This window comes from Pecten maximus, chromosome 9 (assembly GCF_902652985.1).
Source record: "Pecten maximus chromosome 9, xPecMax1.1, whole genome shotgun sequence".
Classification (NCBI taxonomy): domain Eukaryota; kingdom Metazoa; phylum Mollusca; class Bivalvia; order Pectinida; family Pectinidae; genus Pecten; species Pecten maximus.
The window spans coordinates 44495735-44520266 of NC_047023.1; the positions used below are offsets into that span (position 1 = coordinate 44495735).

At 39.6% G+C, this 24532-nt stretch overlaps 2 protein-coding genes across 2 annotated transcripts; one reads left to right on the forward strand and one right to left on the reverse strand.

The window, feature by feature from the left end:
• The first annotated feature begins 1657 nt into the window (after positions 1-1657).
• On the forward strand, positions 1658-21231 carry LOC117334847 (lysosomal acid glucosylceramidase-like). The gene is made up of 10 exons (XM_033894672.1): positions 1658-1748; positions 3003-3191; positions 3445-3588; positions 4607-4740; positions 5237-5409; positions 13132-13369; positions 15571-15795; positions 16398-16561; positions 19249-19368; positions 20390-21231. The coding sequence occupies exons 1-10, from the start codon at positions 1691-1693 to the stop codon at positions 20490-20492; spliced, it is 1548 nt and encodes a 515-aa protein (XP_033750563.1). The 5' UTR covers positions 1658-1690; the 3' UTR covers positions 20493-21231.
• A 969-nt stretch (positions 21232-22200) lies between these two features.
• Positions 22201-23554, reverse strand: LOC117334616 (histone H1-delta-like). Its single transcript, XM_033894318.1, has one exon. The coding sequence runs from the start codon at positions 23497-23499 to the stop codon at positions 22939-22941; it is 561 nt and encodes a 186-aa protein (XP_033750209.1). The 5' UTR covers positions 23500-23554; the 3' UTR covers positions 22201-22938.
• Between the last annotated feature and the right edge of the window lie 978 nt (positions 23555-24532).

Sequence of the window (24532 nt, forward strand, 5' to 3'; positions counted from 1 at the left end):
GTAGCTTTAACAAAACCTCTATCTACCGTCTTACGAACAGGTGTTTCTCTACATTCGCAGAACGGTAAAGTACAATAATTAATTATGTGACATACATATATAATTTACACATTCACTAACCACATATTGGCTATTAAATTCAACGTTTAATTCTTCATCTATCATTTCACTGCACTCACTTAATTTATCCAGAACTAATTGTATATTTTCCTCTTTCCACTTAACCGACATGCATTGTCCTCTACTGTATGCGACATTTGCATTAAGATTATATTCACAATCTGCAGAAACAGACAGGCTAGTGATTATACTAAAGGTAATGGGGCAGTGATATGAAAACCTATTGGAAATTACCGGAAACAAATTTCCATTGTTATTATAAAAAGTAAAGTTACCATCCGCGGCTCCTGACTGTCTCCCATTGACTATACGTAATCCCGATGATTTACACATATCTAACATTCTACGACCAAATATCTCTACCTCTTTATCCATGTTATTGCGGTTAATACTATCCGTTTCAACCCTATATTCAATCAAGTTACTTACAGTGGACAGTGTGTTATCATTTAATATACCGTTTTCTTTATAATCATTCCTTTCCCCAGTACTTGTACGTAACTTGTTGTGTAGATATTATATGTCTCTTACAGAACATAAATGAGAATATACGAAACTTCTGATTCTTGATTATGTACTATGAAATGATTTCATGGTTGAATTAACATATATTAGTGAAGTAACCATACATTCAATTTAAAAATAGTCTTGTCTGATAAAATAATAAATATTAAAATATATGTACATATACAGTGTACTCGAGAAAAAAATCTACAAACAGTCACCAAGGCGTAAGGTAGAACTAATCATTAATATAAAATGTATATTAATTACATCTAAAAATGAATAAAAAGCATCATTATTTTGAAATCAGGAAGATAAACCTTAATTTTACACTATAACGAAATCCTTTAAAAATATTAATGATAAAAAAACCCACTACAAATCCAATTCATAGAGTTTTAATTCCTCTTGTGTAATATATCATATAAGAACTGCAGCCAATTTTATTTTGAGTAATGATTAGATAAAATTTCATCGATATTTAAATATACCTGATAAAGTCAGGATGACAGATATAAGGCAGTCAATTATATAATTACTCAGGTCTGTATATGTAACAACTAGACAGATATCTAACACAGGTGTCCAGTGGCACTGTCCATTACCTGTATAGGGGGATTTGTGGTCACACCTGACTGGACGTAGTGCACTACTAGTTTACCTGTAGCTTAAATGTGATGCACTACTTGTTTAAACGTAGTGCACTAGGGTGTAAAGGTTAGCTTACACTCAACTGTATGTGTCTTTATTCTAACATCAAATAAAATTGGGCAGAACAGCCTATTCCAAGAGTTGTCGCTCCTTATACTTAGCCTACTCAGTTAGTCTAGTCAGAGACATATACATATGTCTCTGGTCTAGTGCTACAAGAAATTTTGTAAAAACTGTAAACATGTATTTTTGTTCCGGGCTTTATATCTGGAAAATCCTTACCTTTTAAGATAAACAATAGTTGAACTAATCTCGGTTTTTGAACATCCAAATGTACCCTGGCTTTATTTAGTATTACATCCAAGATTCATTTCCACTTCCGGTCAAAACAAACGCATGTGACCCGCAGACAAATATGGGGCGCGTGATACTTTCTGTCATCCTTTTGTGTTTTATGTACAGCGATACAGTCGGTATGTTTTAAATAGATCGTTAAGCTGAGAAAATCATCTTAGGTATTGAAGACACAGAATGAAATTCCACTAAAAATTGCTTATCTGATTAGGTGAATTCGAATCACTCAGTCAAAATATGATTAGCTGAACCTGAAGTTGTCAGGCCGATTTGGCTCATTTTACCCATTTAGCTAAGCATATAATATATTACCAGAAACCGTAATCAATGACATAAACAGCTGGAGATGACTTACTGTTATGTACAATTATAACCGCATTCTACCTAATAAACGCACATGCCCCTACAAACGCCGTCATACACAGCTACCTGTACATTTCTTTATTTTATATATAGGTTGTACATATTTCTTTATTGATGTTAGGTGGTACATATTTCTTTATTTTATATAGGTGGTACATATTTCTTTATTTATATAGGTGGTACATATTTCTTTATTTTATATAGGTGGTACATATTTCTTTATTTATATAGGTGGTACATATTTCTTTATTTTGTATTGGTGGTACATATTTCTTTATTGATGTTAGGTGGTACATATTTCTTTATTTTATATAGGTGGTACATATTTCTTTATTTTGTATTGGTGGTACATATTTCTTTATTTTATATAGGTGGTACATATTTCTTTATTTTGTATAGGTGGTACATATTTCTTTATTGATGTTAGGTGGTACATATTTCTTTATTGATGTTAGGTGGTACATATTTCTTTATTTATATAGGTGGTACATATTTCTTTATTTTGTATAGGTGGTACATATTTCTTTATTTTATATAGGTGGTGCATATTTCTTTATTTTGTATAGGTGGTACATATTTCTTTATTTTGTATAGTTGGTACATATTTCTTTATTTTATATAGGTGGTACATATTTCTTTATTTTGTATAGGTGGTACATATTTCTTTATTTTATATAGGTGGTACATATTTCTTTATTTATATAGGTGGTACACTTTTCTTTATTTTATATAGGTGGTACATATTTCTTTATTTATATAGGTGGTACACTTTTCTTTATTTTATATAGGTGGTACATATTTCTTTATTTTATATATGTGGTACATATTTCTTTATTTTATATAGGTGGTACATATTTCTTTATTTTATATAGGTGGTACATATTTCTTTATTTATATAGGTGGTACATATTTCTTTATTTTATATAGGTGGTACATATTTCTTTATTTTATATATGTGGTACATATTTCTTTATTTATATAGATGGTGCACTTTTCTTTATTTTATACAGGTACTCGATGTGCTCTGAAGGACTTTGGAGGGGACAACTTTGTATGTGTTTGTAATTCTACTTATTGTGACAAACTTGATCCTGTCACCCCTCCTCCTCCTGGTGGCTATAAACTCTACACATCATCAATAAATGGACAAAGACTTGACCAGACCTTTGGACAGCTCACTCCACAACCATCATCAAAGGGTAGCTGTCTTAAATAACACACACACAGTATCTATTTATTCCTAAATGTACTTGTTCAAAATACAGTAAGTATTAAATTTCTGCTTTAACTGAAAGTGCACACAAACTGTACTATTTTTTAAGAACTATTTTCTGTGGCAAACATTTGACAATACACATAATCAATTCCTATTCATAAAATAATCAAGGAATTTTTCAGAGGACATGAACAATACAATTACAGTGTGATTGATTGGATGTTTATATTTTCCAGTGATATTAAAATTAAACCCCAATGTGACTTACCAGGAAATACTGGGGTTTGGAGGAGCATTTACTGACGCGGCGGGGATCAATATTCTCAACCTGACTACACCCACTCAGGAAAACTTGCTGAAATCCTATTTCTCAACCCAAGGTTAGTATAAAATTTGCAGCTCAAGGTTAATTGTACCCTGTTGTTGTAGTTTTGAAATTTCTCTTTAAAAGTTTATATTTTGTGAGATGTATTTAATTTGTACCTTACAATTGAGTGCATTTTTTGGAGAACAGGAAAATTTTTCATTTCAGTCTTACATTGTACATGTATTTTACTGGTTTTTTACATTCGTTTAAAAAAAGGTTTTGATCAACTTTATAGTTTTCATTGCTTCCAAAAAACTCTCCTGTAATTTCAGAAGCATTACAAATGTAGTACGGTGAAATACTCTCAACAGTTTAATTATACCATGTTATTATTGATTGATTTTTATCCTATAGATATAAATATAGCAGTATTCCAGTTCATTTAAACTCAACTACAAATATCATATCACTGATAATTATACATATACAAATTGATTACTAAATCGTTTTCTTACATAAAGATTTGAATTTTCTGTCATAGTTGTACTGTGTTAAATATTCATAATATGTGTACAATTTGCATCCATGTATGTAAATACATTTTGATCCGGGTATTTAAATCATCTAGTAGACCATTTGTCACAATGATCATGTCAGGATATCAGGATGACACTCACTGCGCCTTTCAAATGTTCCTTTTAAGAACATTGATGTGGCTCAGTGGTATAAGCTGCGGGTATTTCTTGCTAGGTGATTGTGTGCCATAGATCGCAAGTTCGAAACCAGGTGAGGGCACGAGTCATAAAACTATCTTCCTTCGTCATTTGTGTTACTATGTTATATACACAATTGTACATGTATATATGACATAGTAAACAAATGACAAAGATAGACAATTATATATATATATATTTACATGATAAATCAACCATATCCTTCTATTATCTAAGATTGAACATAAAGCGATTGTGTTGTTGTGTTGTTTACCGTTGTGTTGTTTACCGTTGTGTTGTTTACCGTTGTGTTGTTTACCGTAGCTGTAACTAGGTCCTATCTCCATTACTGATATTTGAAGCATTTTGTCCCGTCAGGTATAGAATACAACCTCGGACGTATCCCGATGGCTAGCTGTGATTTTTCTACACGACTTTACTCCTACGACGATGTGCCTGGTGACCTTAATTTGACTAAATTTTCACTTGCAACAGAAGATTTGAAGTTTAAGGTCAGTTTTGATTATATTTCTTAGTGTGTATCAAAGATCTGAAGGTCAAAATAATACTCCCCCTCCCCCTCCCCGAAGGTCAAAATAATACTCCCCTCCCCTCCCCCTCCCCCTCCCCTCCCCCTCCCCCTCCCCTCCCCCTCCATTAGGATATACTAACGTTAAGGTTTGTAATGTGTGAAGATAAAGGAACAAACATGAATGCTTGTACCTGGTGGATACTTAATTTTACAAACATTTTGATGCTTTTATTCACAAGTATTATATATGAATTCATCATTTGAATAAATTTGAAATGAAATAGAATAGCAGTACATTGTAGATGTGAACACTATAATATATATGTACAATGTGACATGTTGTTTTACTTGGATATCCTTATTCCTAAGCTAACCGTACATCATTGTTATACTGCTGTAAATCATTTTTAATGTAAAAAAACCAAAGTCTGTGTTTCATCTCAAAATATTCATAAAAAGATCTATTTGTCCTACAGATTCCAATCATTCAAGCAGCCCAGAACTTTAGTAAAAGAAATATTACCTTATTTGGAAGTCCGTGGAGTGCTCCTGCGTGGATGAAAACCAACGATAAAATGACTGGGAGAGGTTCGCTGATTGGCCAGCCGGGAGGACAGTACTATAAAGCTTGGGCGATGTATTTTGTTAAGTAGGTGGATGTTTTATATTGACAGCCTGATAGTTTTACATGTATCTGATTATCAAAGGTAAATCACCTGTTACTCAGTAATACATATAGGAATGTTTACCTTAGGGCTGGTATTCTTCATTTCAACTGGTCAAAAGGACAACAGCTTCTCCAGTTAACAACAGCTTAGTGGATTTGGTCAAAATTTCGGAGACTCATTTGTAATGTATATAGAAAGTCTGCCACCCACCTTCCAACCCCAACCCTAGGAGTGAGGATGGGTGGGCCCAAGAGGGGAAATAGTGAAATTCTTCAAAATCTCTTATTATGTACAAGTGAAAGATTTGCCCAAATTTGGAGCATTATGTAAAAGGAGGAAGTATATCTATAGGGCGGATGGGAGAGACATTGATTAGGACTGATTGGTGTGGATGGGAGGGACATTGATGTGGCCCCATTGAGGTGGATGAGAGGGACCCTAATGTGGCCCCACAGGGGGTGGATTAAAGGGACCCTAATGTGGCCCCAAAGGGGGTGGATTAAAGGAACCCTAATGTGGCCCCAAAGGGGGTGGATTAAAGGAACCCTAATGTGGCCCCAAAGGGGGTGGATTAAAGGGACCCTAATGTGGCCCCAAAGGGGGTGGATTAAAGGGACCCTAATGTGGCCCCACAGGGGGTGGATTAAAGGGACCCTAATGTGGCCCCAAAGGGGGTGGATTGAAGGGACCTTGAAGTGGCCCCTCTGACAGTGGATGGGAGGGACCCAGATATGGCCCAATTGGGATGGAAGCCCTGATGTAGCCCCACTGTTGGTGGGTGGGATGGACCATGATTAGATTTGGTATTCAGCAATTATTGGGTGAAGGGGACATGCTATTGTCTTTCCTCCAAACTCATATGAGGACCCAATATATATAGGATATCAAAGTAAAGCATTTTTTTTAACAGTGCCAAATATTTTGGCAAAGCTACATTGACATGGTCTCTGCTACATCTAGTGTTATGACCATCAGACACTTGAGCCAGACAGAGATGTAAGTGGAATCAGATATCAACATGTAATAGTGTGTAACGGTAGATTTTAAAGTGCTAAAGGTCACGGTGGGAAGTGCTAACGGTTTGGGGGAAAAATGTAAGTGTAGGTTAAAGTGAAAGTGTGGGGGGGGAAGTTTTAAAGGGAGGTGGGGAAATGAAGGGGGGGGGGAAGTTTAAAGGAGGGGGGGAAATGTAAAGTAAAGGGGGGAAGTGTAAAGTGTGGGGGGGGGAAGTTTTTAAAGGAGGGGGAATGTAAAGTGTAGGGGGGAAAAGTGTAAGTAGGTGGGGAAAAAGTGGGAAGGGGGGTGGGGTGTAAAGTGAGGTGGGGAAGTGTAAAGTGAGGGGGGAATGAAAAAGGAGGTGGGGAATGTAAAGGAGGGGGGAAGGAGGGGGGGAATTTAAAAGGTGGGGGGGAGTGTAAAGGAGGGGGGGAAGGAAAAAAGGTAGGTGGGGAAAAGTGTAAAGGGGGGGGGGGAAGTGTAAAGGGGTAGGTGGGGAGGTTAAAAGGGAAAGGGGGGAAGTGTAAAGGTGGGTGGGGAAAGTGAAAAGGAGGTGGGGAAGTGTAAAGGAGGTGGAAGGTAAATGAGGGGGGGGAAGTGTAAAGTAAAAGGGGGGGGAAGTTTTAAGTGTGGGGGGGGGAAGTTTTAAAGTGGGGGGGAAGGGGAAAGTGTAAAGTGAAAGGTGGGGAAGGTAAAGGAGGTGGGGAAAGTGTAAATTAGGGGGGAAGTGTAAAATGTAAAGTGAAGGTGGGGGAAGTTAAAGGAGGGGGGGAAGTGAAAGTGTAGGGGGGGAAGTTTTAAAGTGAGGGGGGAAGTGTAAAGTGAGGGGGGGAAAAGTGTAAAGTGTGGGGGGGAAAGTGAAAAGTGAAGGGGGGGGGAAGTTAAAAAGGTAGGTGGGGAAGGTAAAAAGTGTAGGGGGGGAAAGGTAAGTGGGGTGGGGAAGGTTTAAAGTGAGGTTTGGGAATGTAAAGTGTAGGTGGGGAAGGGAAGTGTAGGTGGGAGTTAAAGTGAGGTGGGGAAGTGTAAAGTGTAGGTGGGGAGGAGTGTAAGGTAGGTGGGGGTGTAAAGTGGATGGGAGGAAGTTGAGTGGGGTGGAAGGGTGTGAAGTTGTGGGTGGATGGAATGTTGGGTGATGAGCAATTTGGTGAAGGGGAAGTGTATGTTTATGAAATATGGGAATGTATAAGGGTTTAAGTGGGATTTTTAAAGTGAATTGGGAATATAATGTTGTAATGGGAAGTGTAAAAGTGAGGGGAGTTAAAGTGAGTTTGGAATGTAACTGGTGGGGAATGTGAAAGTGTAGGTGGAGTGAGGAAGGTAAGTGTAGGGGGGGAATGAAGTTAGTTAGGGGAAGGTGTAATGTAAGTGTGGTGGGAAGGTAACAGTGTGGTGGGGAAGGTAAAGTGTGGTTGGGGAAGTGTTAAGTGGGGGGAAGTGTAAGGGGTGTGTGAGGGGGCGTGTAAAGTGTAGGTGGGGTGTGTGAGGTGGGAGTGTTGGGGGAGGTGTGGGAGTCAGTGTTGTGGGTGGGGGTGTAAGTGGGGGGGACGTGATAGTGAGTGTCGGTGGGGAAGTGTAAGTAGGTGGGGAAGTGTAAATGTAGGTGGGAGTGTCAGTGTCGGTGGGGGTGTGTAAAGTGGGGGGGACAGTGTAAAGGGTGGGGGAGGTAATTAAGGTGGGGAGTGTCATGGTGGGAGTGTAAAGTGTAGGTGGGGAAGTGTGTGGGGGTGGGGGTGTGTGAAGGGGGGGTGTAAGTGGGGGGGAGGTAAAGTGGTGGGGAAGTGTAAGTGGGGGGGTGTCGTGTGGTGGGGCGTTTTGTGATGGGGGTGGAAGGTAAAGTTTCGGGGGGTGGGTTTTAGGTGGGGAAGGTAAGTGGTGGGAGTGTAGTAGGTGGGATGGAGGGAGGTGGGGTGGGAGTGACGTGTAGGTGGGGGATAGTTTTTAAGGAGTTTGGGTCGTGGTCAAGTGGGTGGGGGGGTATGTTGGGCGTGTGTTGGTGGGTGTCGTGAGTGGAATGTGGTGGGGGGAGTGTAAGTGTGTGGGGGTGTAATGTGGTGGGGATTGTAGTGTGGTGGGGAAGTGTAAGTGTAGGTGGGGAAGTGTAAGTGTAGGTGGGGAGTGTAAAGTGAGGTTGGGAGTTGAAGTGGGGGGTAAAGTGGGTGGGAGGTAAGTGTGACGGTGGGGGAGTGTAGTGTGGGGGGGTTAAGGGGGGGTTTGGTGTGGTGGGAAGTGTGTAGGTGGGGGTTTGGTGTGGGAGTGTAAGTGTAGGGGGGGGGTGTGTAAGCGTTAGGTGGGGAAGGTAAGTGTGTGTCGGTGGGGGTGTAGGTGGGTGGGGCGCGTAAGCGTGTAAGTGGGGGGGGGGAGTGTAAGTGAGGTGGGGGAAGGGAAATGTGGGGTTGGGGTGTGGGTGGGGAAGTGTACGTGGGGGGAGTGTCGTTGAAAGGTGAAGGTGGGTGTGGGTAAAATGTGGTGGGGCAGTGTAAAGTGTGGTGGGGAAGTGTAAGTGTAGGTGGGGAGTGTAAGTTAACGGGGGAGTGAAGTTCGTGGGGGGTGTGGGGAAGGTGTGGGTTGGGTGTGTGTGGTGGGGAAGTGTTAGTGTCGGTTGGGAGCGTGTGTAGGTGGGAAGTGTAAAATGTGGGGGGTGGGTGGGGCGTGTCCGGTGGTGGGGTGTGTGCGGGGGAGTGTGTAAGTGGGTGGGTGGTTTTGTTGCGTGGGCCGGAGTTAAAATGTGGGGGAGTGGTGGGGGTGTATGTGGTGGGAGTGTAAAGTGTAGGTGGGAAGTGTAAAGTGAAGGTGGGGAAGTGAAAGTGGGGGTGTAAAGTAAGAGTGGTGAGGGAGTGTAATGTGTGGGGAAGTGTAGTGTGGTGGGAAGGTAAAGTGTGGTGGGAAGTGAAAGTGTGGTGGGAAGGTAAGTGTAAGTGAAGGTGGGGAGTGTAAGTGTACGGTGGGGGAAGTGTAAGTGGGGGGGAAGTGTAAAGTGTAGGGGGGAAGGTAAAGTGAGGTGGGGGGTGGAAGTAAGGTGGGGGGGGTGAAGTGTAGGTGGGGTGTAAGTTGGGGGGGAAGTGGTGGTGGGGAAGTGTAAAATGTAGGTGGGGAAGTGTAAGGTAGGGGGGGTCGGGAAGTGGACGTGTGGTTGGGGAAGTGTAAATGAGGGGGGAAGTGTAAAGTGAGGGGGGGAGTGTAAAGTGTGGTGGGGGTTGTGAAGTGGGGTGTGGGTGGTAAAGTGTCGGTTGGGGGGGTGTGTGTGGGAAGTGTAAGTGGGGTGGTCGGGGGGGTGAAGTGGGTGGGAAGTGTAAAGTGTAGGGGGGGGTTAAGGTGTTAAAGGTGGGGAAGTGTAGTGAGGTGGGGTGTGTGGTTGGGGGGGAAAATTTGTGGGGGTGCGGGGGTAGTGTCGGTGGGGCGTGTAGTGTGGGGGTAAGGGAGTGTTAGTGAAGGTGGGGACTTGTTGTAATTTGGTGGGGAAGTGTAGTTGGGGGGTGTGAGGTGGGGGTGGTATGTGGGGCGTGTAGGTGGGGGGGGAGTGTTACGTTCGTAGGTTGGGAAGTGTAAGTGTAGGTGGGGTGTGTGGGGGGGGGAAGTGTAAGTGTGGTTGGGGTGTAAAGTGAGGGGGGTGTCGTGTGGTTGGAGTGTGGGTGGGGTGTCGTGGGTGGGAGTGTAATTGTAGTTGGGGTGGGTAGGTGGGGGTGAAGTGAAGGTGGGGAAAGTAAAGTGTGGTGGGCGCCGTGTAAGTGAAGGTGCGTGGGGAGGGAAGTGAGGTGGGGAAGTGTAGTGGGGGGGTGTCGTGTGGGGGGAGTGTAAAGTGAGGTGGGGATGTATGTGAAGTGGGGGTTGTGGTGGGAGTGTAAGTGAGGTGGGGAGTGAGTGTGGTGGGGTGGGTGGGGGAAGGTTAATTGAAGGTGGGTAGGGAAAGCGTGGTGGTGGGGGGGAGGTAAAGTGTGGTGGGGAAGTGTAAGTGAAGGTGGGGAAGTGTGTGTGGGGGGGGGCAGTGTAGTGGGGGGGGTTTGGGCGGTGGGGATGTAAAGTGAAGGTGGGGGTAAGTGTGGTGGTGTGGGGGGTGGTTGAAGTGGGTTGGTGAGTGGGAAATGTGGGTGGGGAAGTGTAAGTTGAAGTGTGGGGGAAGTGTAAGTGAAGGTGGGGAGTGTAAGTGAGGTGGGAGGTCTGGTGGGGTTTGGGTGAAGTGGGTTTCCGGCTGTCCCGTGTCGGTGGGCCTGTCCTCGTGGTGCCCTTAGTGCCTGTCACTGACGGTGGGGAATGTACTGGTAGGGTGTAGTTAAGTGGGTTGGCCGTGCTGTTGGGTGACCCGTACTGTACGTGGGCCGTGTTGTGGTGGCCGGTCTGCCGTGGGCTTAGTTGTTGTGGTTGTGTGAGGTGGGGAAGTGTAAAGTGCGGGGGGAAGTGGGTGGAAGTGATGGGTGGGAAAGTGGTAGTGTGGATTAGAAGTTAAAGTGTGGTGGGGGTGTAAAGTGTAGGTGGGGTGTAGAAGGTGGGGGGAAGGAAAGTGGGTGTGGGATGTAAGTGGGTGGAAAGTGTAAAAGTAGGTGGGGAATGTTACGTGGGTGGGGAGTGTAGTGTGGTGGGAAGTGTAAGTGAAGGTGGGGAAGTGTAAAGTGTAGGTGGGGAAGTGTAAAGTGTAGGTGGGGGAAGCGTAAAGTGTAGGATTAGAAGTGTAAAGTGTAGGTGGGGAAGTGTAAAGTGTAGGTTGGGAAGTGTAAAGTGAAGGTGGGGAAGTGTAAAGTGAAGGTGGGAAAGTGTAAAGTGAAGGTGGGGAAGTGTAAGTGAAGGTGGGGAAGTGTAAAGTGAAGGTGGGAAAGTGTCAAGTGTAGGTGGGGAAGTGTAAAGTGTAGGTGGGAAAGTGTAAAGTGAAGGTGGGGAAGTGTTAGTGTAGGTGGGGAAGTGTAAAGTGTAGGTGGGGGAGTGTAAAGTGTAAAGTGTAGGTGGGGAAGTGTAAAGTGTAGGTGGGGAAGTGTAAAGTGTAGGTGGGGAAGTGTAAAGTGAAGGTGGGGAAGTGTAAAGTGAAGGTGGGGAAGTGTAAAGTGTAGGTGGGGAAGTGTAAAGTGTAGGTGGGGAAGTGTAAAGTGAAGGTGGGGAAGTGTAAAGTGTAGGTGGGGAAGTGTAAAGTGTAGGTGGGGAAGTGTAAAGTGTAGGTGGGGAAGTGAAGGTGGGGAAGTGAAGGTGGGGAAGTGTAAAGTGTAAAGTGTAGGTGGGGAAGTGTAAAGTTTAGGTGGGGAAGTGTAAAGTGTAGGTTGGGAAGTGTAAAGTGAAGGTGTGGAAGTGAAGGTGGGGAAGTGAAGGTGGGGAAGTGAAGGTGGGGAAGTGTAAAGAGTAGGTGGGGAAGTATAAAGTTTAGGTGGGGAAGTGTAAAGTGTAGGTTGGGAAGTATAAAGTGTAGGTGGGGAAGTGTAAAGTGAAGGTGGGGAAGTGTAAAGTGAAGGTGGGGAAGTGTAAAGTGTAGGTGGGGAAGTGTAAAGTGAAGGGGGGGAAGTGTAAAGTGTAGGTGGGGAAGTGTAAAGTGTAGGTGGGGAAGTGTTAAGTGAAGGTGGGGAAGTGTAAAGTGTAGGTGGGGAAGTGTAAAGTGTAGGTGGGGAAGTGTAAAGTGTAGGTGGGGAAGTGTAAAGTGAAGGTGGGGAAGTGTAAAGTGTAGGTGGGGAAGTGAAGGTTGGGAAGTGTAAAGTGAAGGTGGGGAAGTGTTGGGAAGTGTAAAGTGTAGGTGGGAAAGTGTAAAGTGTAGGTTGGGAAGTGTAAAGTGTAGGTGGGGAAGTGTAAAGTATAGGTTGGGAAGTGTAAAGTGTATGTGGGGAAGTGTAAAGTGTAGGTGGGGAAGTGTAAAGTGTAGGTGGGAAGTGTAAAGTGTAGGTGGGGAAGTGTAAAGTGTAGGTCGGAAGTGTAAAGTGTAGGTGGGGAAGTGAAGGTAGGGAAGTATAAAGTGAAGGTGGGGAAGTGTAAAGTGTAGGTGGGGAAGTGTAAAGTGTAGGTGGGAAGTGTAAAGTGTAGGTGGGAAGTGTAAAGTGTAGGTGGGAAGTGTAAAGTGTAGGTTGGGAAGTGTAAAGTGTAGGTTGGGAAGTGTAAAGTGAAGGTTGGGAAGTGTAAAGTGAAGGTTGGGAAGTGTAAAGTGAAGGTGGGGAAGTGTAAAGTGTAGGTGGGGAAGTGTAAAGTGTAGGTGGGGAAGAATGACAGGATTCGGTCCAACTGTAGTTTGAAACATAGTTGGGAGAGGCAGTTCAAAAGTAGGTATTTATTCGAAATGTGTAATCTTAAATTAGACTATTTTTCCATAATAACTGAAAAATCCAGGTGAGCTATGCCGGCCCTCTGTTTTTTCCAGTCCATCTTTTCTAATACACTGGTTAAGATATATGTATTCTGTGTTGGTATTTAACAAAGGTTAACAAAGTAAGACACTGTATAGGTAACAGAACTCCTGCTGTGTCCACTTCATCAGTTTATCTGTTGTCATTATAATCACATCTATGTAACGACAGGACAAGAAAAATCCTTAGACTAATTAAAGATTATATTTGTTTAATTAGACCACAATGTCTCACCTTTGAACCAAAACTTGCCCGAAGGATCATTGATGCTGAAATTATTTTTCCTTCCCTGAATCATTGATGCTGAAATAATTTTTCCTTCCCTGAATCAATCAAATTATTCCCTGACTGGTTCAGATATGTTGTGTTCTACTGAACATTAATGTGTTTTTGTGATTTAAGGTTCTTGCAGGAATATAAAAAGCACGGGGTGGACATCTGGGGAGTAACAGGACAGAATGAGCCGTCGGATGGGAACATCTTTGATTTCAAATTCCAGGCAATGGGTTGGTCTCCGGAAACACAGAGAGATTTCATAGCTATGGACCTTGGTCCAGCAATGGGGAATTCTGGGTTTAGTCATGTGAAGATCATGATAATGGATGATACCAGACTGTTTTTACCTCTATGGGCAGAAGAGGTTAGTATGTGTCCCAATGGTAAGAATAACCCTCCTCAAGAAAATACATAACCAGAGAGTTGTCTTTCTTTTCAATGATACCTGTGCTATTCCAGTAAAATATCACACTACGTGAAAAAAGTTATTGACCAGGATGTCTTTGTCCTAAATGATTCCTGTAATAGATAGTTGTACACACCGGTTTGAGGTTTTCCTTGGGTCCAAGTTGTGCATCATCACTTAAGTTTGCAGATTACGCAGAGCCAAAAGAGAGCAATGTGGCTCTTCACTCATATTTTACTGGGCTGGCCTAATGAGGGAAATATACCTGGTAGCAAATTCTTTAAAATCCTTTTTCTTCTGTAGGAATGAAAGGATTTGGTCCCTATGTAAAGCATCCATGAGGGAAGGGGAACCAATTTGGTATAAATGGTAGGTCTGGTCCTGCCCTCCAGAAGCCGGACAGCTGAGGCTCTATCGGAAAAATTATTTACTTCTTTTGTAGGAATACAGGCTTTTGTCAAAATAACTTTTGAGTAAATCATTCTTGGGGGAAAAGGTGTGGGTGGGTCTGGCCCTTCCCCTTGGTGGGGTGGGGCTGGAGGGCTACAAAATGATGCCCAATCGGGGAATTATATAATTTTTTGAAATCCTGTGTTGTCGTTATCTCTGAAATGTCCAGATGAGTGATACATGCCCTCAGGGCCTTTTGTTAATTTCATTTCCCTTGGTATCAGAGTTTGTTATCACTATTTTTCTAAAATTATTGGACATATTGAACACTGCTGGATCCTTCTTGTTCCGCATCACTTTTTAGTGCACCATTATCAACATCAATTGCTCTGCGTCTGTGGTCTGTCCATCCGGCTGACAGGCGGCCATCACGGATTTTGACAGTTGAAGATTGTTATCACTATTTCTCAGAGAGTACTAAAGGTCTCATTCTCAAATCTCAAATGTCAGTTTCCCTTGGTCCCTACATGTGAATATTTGGGACCGATTGGAAAACAACGTGGCCAACAGGCAACCATCTTGGATTTTGACAATTGAAGTTTGTTATCGCTAGTTCTCAGAAAGTACTGAAGCAATCTCTTTTTGAAAATTGCAGGTTGCTACTGCTATATAGTGCTATATAAAGTTATTAAATGTTTTGAAGGAAGAAAAAAAAAGATCACTCTTTCATTTGACTGATATGGATCATTCGATGGTCCCCTTCGGATCTCTTGTTCATAGATATGAAGTAACAAATCTGATCAAAGGTCAAGGTTAAATCTAACTGATAGTAAATATTTAACTTAACAATGAAATCAAAGAGGACAACAGGTCCCCACATCAAAGGTCAAGGTTAAATCTAACTGATTAGTAAACATGACAATGAAAACAAAGAGGTCAGAGGTAACAGGTCCCCACATCAAAGGTCAAGGCCTTTGTCCTGGTACCTATCCTTTATTGTTACGATGTGACCACACATGATTGGTGCTGAGATCCCTCTTAGATCTCTTGTTGAAGATTAGAAAGTTTGGCTTTAATTAAACTACATATTATCAACTCTGAAATTCATAACTGAGTATAATTCACAAAACTGACACTGAATTATTGGGGTAACAAATGAAGACAGTATACAGTACGGGGTCTGATTTTAGGAAAATATTATATTCTTCAGACATAATTAAATTATTTTGTTCAGATTTGAATATTCAAAAAATAATAATATCTGGTAGAATGATTTACAGGTGTGAATTGTATATATATTATATATCTAGTAGAATGATTTACAGGTGTGAATTGTATAAATATTATATATCTGGTAGAATGATTTACAGGTGAGAATTGTATAAATATTATATATCTGGTAGAATGATTTACAGGTGTGAATTGTATATATATTATATATCTGGTAGAATGATTCACAGGTGTGAATTGTATAAATATTATATATCGGGTAGAATGATTTACAGGTGTGAATTGTATAAATATTACATATCTGGTAGAATGATTTACAGGTGTGAATTGTATAAATATTATATATCTGGTAGAATGATTTACAGGTGTGAATTGTATAAATATAATATATCTGGTAGAATGATTTACAGGTGTGAATTGTATAAATATAATATATCTGGTAGAATGATTTACAGGTGTGAATTGTATGAATATTATATATCTGGTAGAATGATTTACCGGTGTGAATTGTATAAATATTATATACATTGTACCTTCAGGTATTCAAGAATACAGAAGCAGCCAAGTTTGTCTCTGGAATAGCTGTACATTGGTACCAGGATTTTGTTGTACCTGCCAACGCCTTGGCTTCTACTCACGAAAAGTTCCCCGACAAATTTATCCTGGCTACTGAGGCATGTCTCGGTTCTATGCCTTGGGATGGTCGGCACGTTCAGCTGGGAAGTTGGTACCGAGGGGAACTTTATGCACATGATATCATAGAGGTAAGTATCTCTTTGGCTGTTAGTGTGTGGTTATATGATGACAAGGGCTAAGGTCTTTAAACAAGGGGGGATTTGGGGATCGTCTGTCAAGTTTAAAGGTCATAATGTGATATATCAAATTTTTGTATAAATTCCATTTGACTTTGCCATGAGTGCAAGATTCTGTTTTATATAACTCAAATTTATGAAAATAATAGTAAAACCTCTCAAATTAATTTCTATATAAGAGAGACAACATTCAACTCTATGAGTATTCTACTTTCTCTGCAGACACAATGATGGAAAGGCCTATGGCCATTTATGACATCACAATATAACATTTGTCTTACGATATTGATGACTTTATCACATGGTAGATGAGTTATATACGAGTGTCTTATGATATTGATGACTTTACCACATGGTAGATGAGTTATGTAACAAGTGTCTTACGATATTGATGACTTTATCACATGGTAGATGAGTTATGTAACGAGTGTCTTATGATATTGATGACTTTACCACATGGTAGATGAGTTATGTAACAAGTGTCTTACGATATTGATGACTTTACAACATGGTAGATGAGTTATGTAATGATGGATGTTTCAACGTAATTTCAGGATTTGAGTAACTGGGTGACCGGGTGGACTGACTGGAACATTGCTTTAAACATGGAAGGAGGTCCAAACTGGGTTCAAAACTTTGTGGACAGTCCCATTATTGTCAACGCTGAAAAAGACGAATTCTATAAACAGCCCATGTTCTATGCCATGGGACACTTCAGGTACTGAACCTCACAACAGTTGGATATTGACAGAATATTGAAGAAATGTTTCTAACACTTAATTAGTAATCGAACTGTCTCAGAAGCATGAGATTTCGAGGGTCCATCTTATATAAATCAGTAATCAAACTGTCACAGAAGCATGAGATTTCATACATCCATCTTATATAAATCAGTATTCAAACTGTCACAGAAGCCTGAGATTTCAATCGTCCATCTTATATAAATCAGTAATCGAACTGTCACAGAAGCCTGAGATTTCAATCGTCCATCTTATATAAATCAGTAATCGAACTGTCACAGAAGCCTGAGATTTCAATTGTCCATCTTATATAAATCAGTAATCGAACTGTCTCAGAAGCCTGTGATTTCAATCGTCCATCTTATATAAATCAGTAATCGAACTGTCACAGAAGCCTAAGATTTCAATCGTCCATCTTATATAAATCAGTAATCGAACTGTCACAGAAGCCTGATTTCAATCGTCCATCTTATATAAATCAGTAATCGAACTGTCACAGAAGCCTGTGATTTCAATCGTCCATCTTATATAAATCAGTAATCGAACTGTTTCAGAAGCCTGAGTGTTATATATATCATATACATTTATATATATATTATTATAAACCATCAATCGCATATCCATGCAGAATCCGTCATTTTGTACATGATTTATGTCGGTCACCGGAAGTTGTTTCTATGTTTAGTTTTCGGAGAGAATAAAAAATTAGAAGTTACACAGAAACATGTGTTTGACTTGAATCTTCATCCTCTCAGAGAGCTAGTCCCTAACATGGTGGAGAATCCAAATCGTCCCTGATGAAGCCATCGATAATGTGAGTGACTTTGGCTGTTTGGCTGTCGGGTTTTACTGACACAGCCATATTTTTGTACATAATTGTAAATATTGTGTGACTCGGTCATGGAACACGTGGTTCTCGGATCATCTGTAACTGCAAGTGTCGTCATGTCATTGTGCTTAATGGGAATATCAGTTATGTAGACTTTTTTGTAAATATGGTGATGATGGCATTACATTCCACGATGATTCCTACGAAAATAATTGAACTTTTGAAAACCTGTGAATTGGAATTTGTCAATATTGACCCAACTTATGTGATAAAGGAAAACGACCAGTATGTCTCCCTTTCACTTAGATGGACAAAATCGCTACCCATTCGTAAAGCAGACCATGATAATGCATTTGATACCTCATCACCAGTACACCAACAACATTTGGCAGAGTGTAAACAACGAACTGGTCCAAAACACAAGTCACCATCCCAGCTTAAACGTAACCGTAAACGGCGTCGGGAATGGATTCATAGGAAGCGACAGGAAAAGAGATCTAGAGAAAAGTCATGTGATCCTTGTGTTAGTGCGATACCCGGTTGTGACAATATTCCGTCCAGAGTTATACCTGCAATGTCTATTGTTGAAAATGTGCCTTTGGTGCCACCTGACATTCAGTCCAAACGTCAACCTGTATCTCAAGCAGTCTCTAGTTTTGGCAGTATTTCATCTAAAGAGATGTTATCTATGCTAGTTCACAAAGTTCCTTTGATACCAAATGACAGTCCGTCAAAACTTCCAACCCCAAAACCTCAAGCCAGAGAATTCCCGAAACCAACAGTACTACCATGTATACCTACAGTTGACGATTTCGGATGTGAAACAAACCCGTTTGAGAGTAATCCTTCTTTCAACTCTCTTTTGGACAAGATGACCAGTCAGCCACCGCGTACATCTTACAGCTCTTTATCCTCTGATTAGTGCACATTCTCTCTGTATACCTGCTCATCTGGAACCTGTGTTTGACTCATATTTAAGTTTTAGATAGATTTGTGATTGATGACATTCTTATGGACAGTGTGCATTTCAAACTTATTTTAAGTTATGAGCAACCATAGAATTCAATCATGAACTCTACTTAAGCCTGACATAGTGCGTGCCAGTGATGCACATTATCATACATTGACTTATTGTTACAAAGTTGGATATATCATACTATCATACACTGTTTTGCATGGTTTGAAAATTGACTCCTAGTATCTTGTTGTATTCAATATTCTAGTTTCAATTTGCATTTTGCCATAGTTTTGCAAGTTCTGGTTTTTTTTCGCTTCGGACAGGTTAACTGTCGAAATCGTTCATGTCATAATGTAATCGCAATAAGACATGTTAGATATGTATAATATTATTTTTTGGCATATTCAATTGATGGTTGTTTCAAAATTTATAAGGGTAAAATTTTGTTTTGCGTGGGGGATGTTATATATATCATATACATTTATATATATATTATTATAAACCATCAATCGCATATCCATGCAGAATCCGTCATTTTGTACATGATTTATGTCGGTCACCGGAAGTTGTTTCTATGTTTAGTTTTCGGAGAGAATAAAAAATTAGAAGTTACACAGAAACATGTGTTTGACTTGAATCTTCATCCTCTCAGAGAGCTAGTCCCTAACATGAGATTTCAATCGTCCATCTTATATAAATCAGTAATCGAACTGTCACAGAAGCCTGTGATTTCAATCGTCCATCTTAGTTAACAATGGCTGTAAGCATTCATTTTGTTTCACTCTGTATGGAGCTTTCCTGAACCAATATCTTGAAGATTTTCAATTTTACACCAATAAGTAGCAGTAGTCTCTCATTATGTTGTATTTCTTTTGCAGCAAATTTCTTGTTCCTGGTTCACAGAGAATAGAAATACAGAATAGTGTTCCTGACGAGGAGGTTTTCATGGTCGCCTTCAAAAGACCCGATTCATTATTGGTTTTCATCATATTAAACAGGTAAGACAACTTGATCAGAACAAGTTGGTTCAATTGTTTTTTGTAAAAGGATGTTAATGATTATTTAAGGGTTAACTGTAATATTTTTTTTACGTTATTGAGCAATAACACAAAAAACTGGGGTGTACTCTGAATAAACCGCGAAGCGGTTTATGAAAAGAGTACACCCCAGTTTTTTGTGTTATTGCTCAATAACGTAAAAAAAATATTACAGTTAACCCTTATAATTTAATTAACAACGATAAGAAACATTTTCATTAAGTTTCACATGTTTATTTTGCTCCAGATATTTAAAAGCGCATCGATAAATACAAAATCCCGTGAACAACGATTACTCCGCTGACGTCACAGTTTATTTTTTTTATGTTATGAGATGAGAACATAATTTTTTGAGCCAATGAAAATGCTTGTTAGAAGCAAAATTAAATTATATTTATTTCAATGTCTTGGGATCAAACCAGGATGTCTGTGTTGTATGTAAACTAACTCGGTGCCAAATGACTGAAGGAGATATCCTCCCTAGCTAAGTCGGCAGGTGGCAGCTAGTATTTACCAGGGTTACTATTTCAACATAGATTTTTTAGCAATAGATTACTATGAGGTCTACATTGAGAGTTTGTCCACAAATTTATCAGATTTAGTGATAATCCATGTGATTATATGGCTTCGGATGCTGTTTAATCATCCATAAAATCCTGATATATCTTCTTAAGAAAGGCTGGTGAGATCTTCTCTAAACTTGTTTAAACAGTATGTAATAGTATGGCAAAGTGTTTACTGTACTTACGTCTGTTTAAACGGTATGTATTAGTATAGCAAAGTATTTACTGTACTTACGTTCATTCAATGTCCCATATTTGGTATAAATGGTCATTAGAAGATATTATATTTTAAGGCCCTTTGACAAATATTGTAAATTTAAATTTATAGGAATCATATTAAGGACGCTTTTGATATTTATAAGATTGTTTCTAAACAATACCTAACGAGGTGCCCGATGACTTTGTTTCCTTCTTTGTAGGTCGGAGTTAAGTGGATCATTCTCGCTGACGAGAACAGGCCAGGAGTTTGTTAACCTTTATTATGCTCCTCACTCACTACAGACTGTGTTAATGAGGATATGATCATGTTATTAGACATTCAAAGTGATGGCTGTGATTTATTAAAACGTGATTCCATTTTTATTTCATCTGACATGAAGAGTGTACAAGCTAATACTGTATGGTTCAGACTGTCCATCGACTTGTCTGAAGAGTGTGCCAGCTAATACTGTATGGTTCAGACTGTCCATCGACTTGTCTGAAGAGTGTACAAGCTAATACTGTATGGTTCAGACTGTCCATCGACTTGTCTGAAGAGTGTACAAGCTAATACTGTATGGTTCAGACTGTCCATCGACTTGTCTATTTTCCTAAATTTTAATGTTCTTGAAACAAGTTTTCAGGCCATAGTGGTTTTGGAAATGCTTTCTTTGTGCCCATCAAATTTGACAGGAGTGGTATGGTGTGGTATTTTCTGTCTGTCCATCTGTACGGCATTAATTATCGTTTGTCTGGAGATCTCTTACATTTTTATACCAAGCATTGTATACAGTATAATCATAATTGGATTAATATTTTTCATCAGACTATAAGAAAATTAAACACTAACTTTGTATGTAGTTAAAGGCAAAATTCATAGCATGCCATCGAGCTATACTTGAGGTGAAAAAAAGCTAATTTTCATATGTTATAATGTAGTATATAACACTTAATGGCATTTAAGGGCGTACATGTATTATTCTGCCCAGCTGTACTCCTGTTCAAACTTTTTACGTATTGAAAAATGTAATGAATGTGCAATAAAATTTGTGTAATATTAAAAGTACATTTGTATTTTATGTAATAATAAAAATATTTCTGTATATTGATACTTTACCAATAGTTATCAGATACTGATGTTGTAGAAGAAACAATATATCGATACTTCATCAATAAAAGTTATCAGATACTGATGTATTATGATCACAGACTAGAGATGGATGGCCATTAATAAGATCTTCTGGACGATTTACTTAGTTTCAGGTTTTTGTTACATATACCAAACATGCTATTTGAAAGCATACATGTGGATTATGAGAAACACATGTATTTGAAACTTGAAATTTGTCTGGATGAATACCGGTATAAACTTGTCTTTTTTGAAAAGGCAGGTAGTGAAATTGGGTCTTTGTAACATAATTTGCCATATATATACATTACATTTGTTTAACTATGTATAGACATATATAAAGTTTAGGCTTTTGTTGTACACTTCCATACAAAAGTGCTCTAATATATACATTATGGCCATTTATTTCTATCCTGACATTTTATTAAATTCTACTTCCATGTGTCCATATCTTTTAATGTTCTCCACCACACAGTAGGCAATTCACTACAAATCTATCGTCACTTTAGTGTGATTGATTGGCTACTGTATCTCCATTGATAACTAGCTGTTGTAGGCCATGTTCTAGTGAGAGGGTGGGCCTTTATCCTGGCTCTTAGTGAGACTTGGTCCAACCCACCTGGTGAGAGGGTGGGCCTTTATCCTGGCTCTTAGTGAGACTTGGTCCAACCCACCTGGTGAGAGGGTGGGCTTTATCCTGTCTCTTAGTGAGACTTGGTCCAGTCCACCTGGTGCCCGGAACATTGGCCGAGTTGGAAATCTTTCTGGAATAAACTAATGTGCATCATACTCGAAGTCCTTCAGTCTGTAAAATTTGGTCTCATCTTCAATGGTGAAATTTTTAGACTGAAGATAATTCCCCAGGAGTAAAGTAAGACATAAACAAAGAACAAACACAGTAAATGTATTTAAATAATTTAATGAGACATTCAAATTGATAATTAATAACAAACAAAAAATTTGTAAACAAGTGAAAACTTACATAAAAATGAAAATAAAAAAATGGAATACTGATTATGATATTGTACCATCAATGCAATGATTTAAATGACTTTCACTAGCACTTGCACCAACATGGTATTTTATGATAGAATGACATGGTATGAAACATGATATATGTACATACATATTTGAGGCATTTGTCATTTTATAGAAACAATTCATGCTCAAAATATACCAGTAAGCAAATAGCACAACTACACAAAGCAATGACCAACCTGGAGACTGCTTTCAGGACAGAAACTTGCCTAAATGCACTCCAGATTTACCAATCAATTCCTACCATTCAAACATGCTTCACATATCTCGCTAATTTGATATATTTATACTATTACCGGAACAGGAAGGATTTCCAGAGTATTCAGAAATCTTTTCCTTAAATTCATCACAACTGTCCATATCTAAAATCCTTAAATATAAGATGCTGGTTTTGAATACAGTGTCTTTGTACTACAACAGTTGGATGTTTTAATTCACAGTAATTCAGCTATCCGGGAACATTGTTCTCCCATATCAGTCAATGATAAGAATTCCAAGCACTTTCTAAGCTTGTATCTGGTGTAAATATTTGAGTACCAAAATGTCTGAATTCAGTCTACAAGTTTTCTTGATACACATCTTCACAGAATTTTTTATGACGCTTCACTTTTTAGCTGACTTTCCTTTTTTTGGCTTTGGTTTTGCGGCAGCCTTCTTGGGAGATTTCTTTGGTTTGGCTGCTTTCTTCTTTGGTGATGCTTTAGCTTTCTTCTCTGTCTTTGCTTTAGTCTTTTTTGGCTTTGAAACTTTCTTCTTGTCAGTTTTGGGCTTTTTCGTTGCTGCTGCTGTAGTAGATTTCTTGGCTTTCTTTGCTGGCTTATCTTTGCCTTTGTCTCCAAGTTTAAATGATCCTGAAGCCCCACTGCCTTTGCTCTGCTTTAGAGTACCATTTTTTACACAGGCTCTTAATGTCATTTTCAAATGGTTGTTTCCCGACGTTTTGTCGACATTGTAGTGCTCTTCGATGTATTTTAAAATAGCTTGTCTAGAAGAGCCACTTCTTTCCTTTAAAGCTCCAATGGCTTCAATGACCATTTCTCTAAATTTTGGGTGGCTTGCTGGCTTTTTCGCCTTAGGTTTTGAAGGCTTCTTCTTTTTGGCTGCAGCAGGGGCAGCAGCTGGTGCCTCTGCTGCGGGGGTTGTTACTTCTTCAGAGTCCGACATCGTTATTTCGTGCGTGTGTATTTGTGTATTGTAGTCGGCGAAGTGAAACTAAAAATCTGCATGACGTGTGTATTATAATTTTTGCTCGCACCTCGTGGAAGACACCCCAAGGAAGCTGGTGCTCGTTGTGTATTTCGATTTCGCCGTCAAACTATTGTGTTTCTATGTTGCCTTTTCGATAAGGTTTTGACAAAATGATACTATTTTATAAACTGACACCGAATGGGATAGAAGGTATAGAGGCTATTCTTTGGTTTTCTGCCTATTTTCTCGAGTTCCGTATAAAATCAACAATAATATCGCCAATTTATTTCAGCATCGCCCCTTCCTTCTCTGGTGTTATTTGCAATATTTTAATAAATTTTATCGGAAAACTTTAATTTGCAAATGATGTTAAATTATTTATGATAGAATCGGTACCTCATCAAGTGACTCGTTTGCTGACTTTGGCCAAAATGCCCTCATAGTTGAGAAAAGTCGCCGTTTTCAGGGGGACCCAAACACAACAAGACTATTAGATCGAGCCAATGCTTTTGTAAGGGGGGTACTTTACTAAATTAAATATACATCTATTTAATCATATAATATCCATTATTTGTGTCTGTATTTTTTCGAAGAATATTTATGCACCGATTGCAATATAACTTCGTTCGCAAAAACAGTGCAGATTTGAAAATATAAAGAAATTGCCCCGCTCCCAACAAACCGCTTGGCTAAAAATACGCCATTTTTATGTCAAGCCGATCTACATGCAAATTTATCTGAATGCATATTTTGGAATATTACATACGTAAATAGCACAAATAAACACACAAATAATAAATTGATATGATTTCGAAAGATTTTGTGAAATAGATCCTTGGAAATCAGTTAATATTTTCGAAAGATCCGTTGAAACATATCGCAGGGGTGCAAGGCTCGCCAAGGTGACCTACTTCTGATCACCGATGATTGTTTGTGTCTACATCTAAGAATAAAAGAACAAACACCCGTAAGTAGATAAAAAGCTCACACACGAGTAACAATATATAAA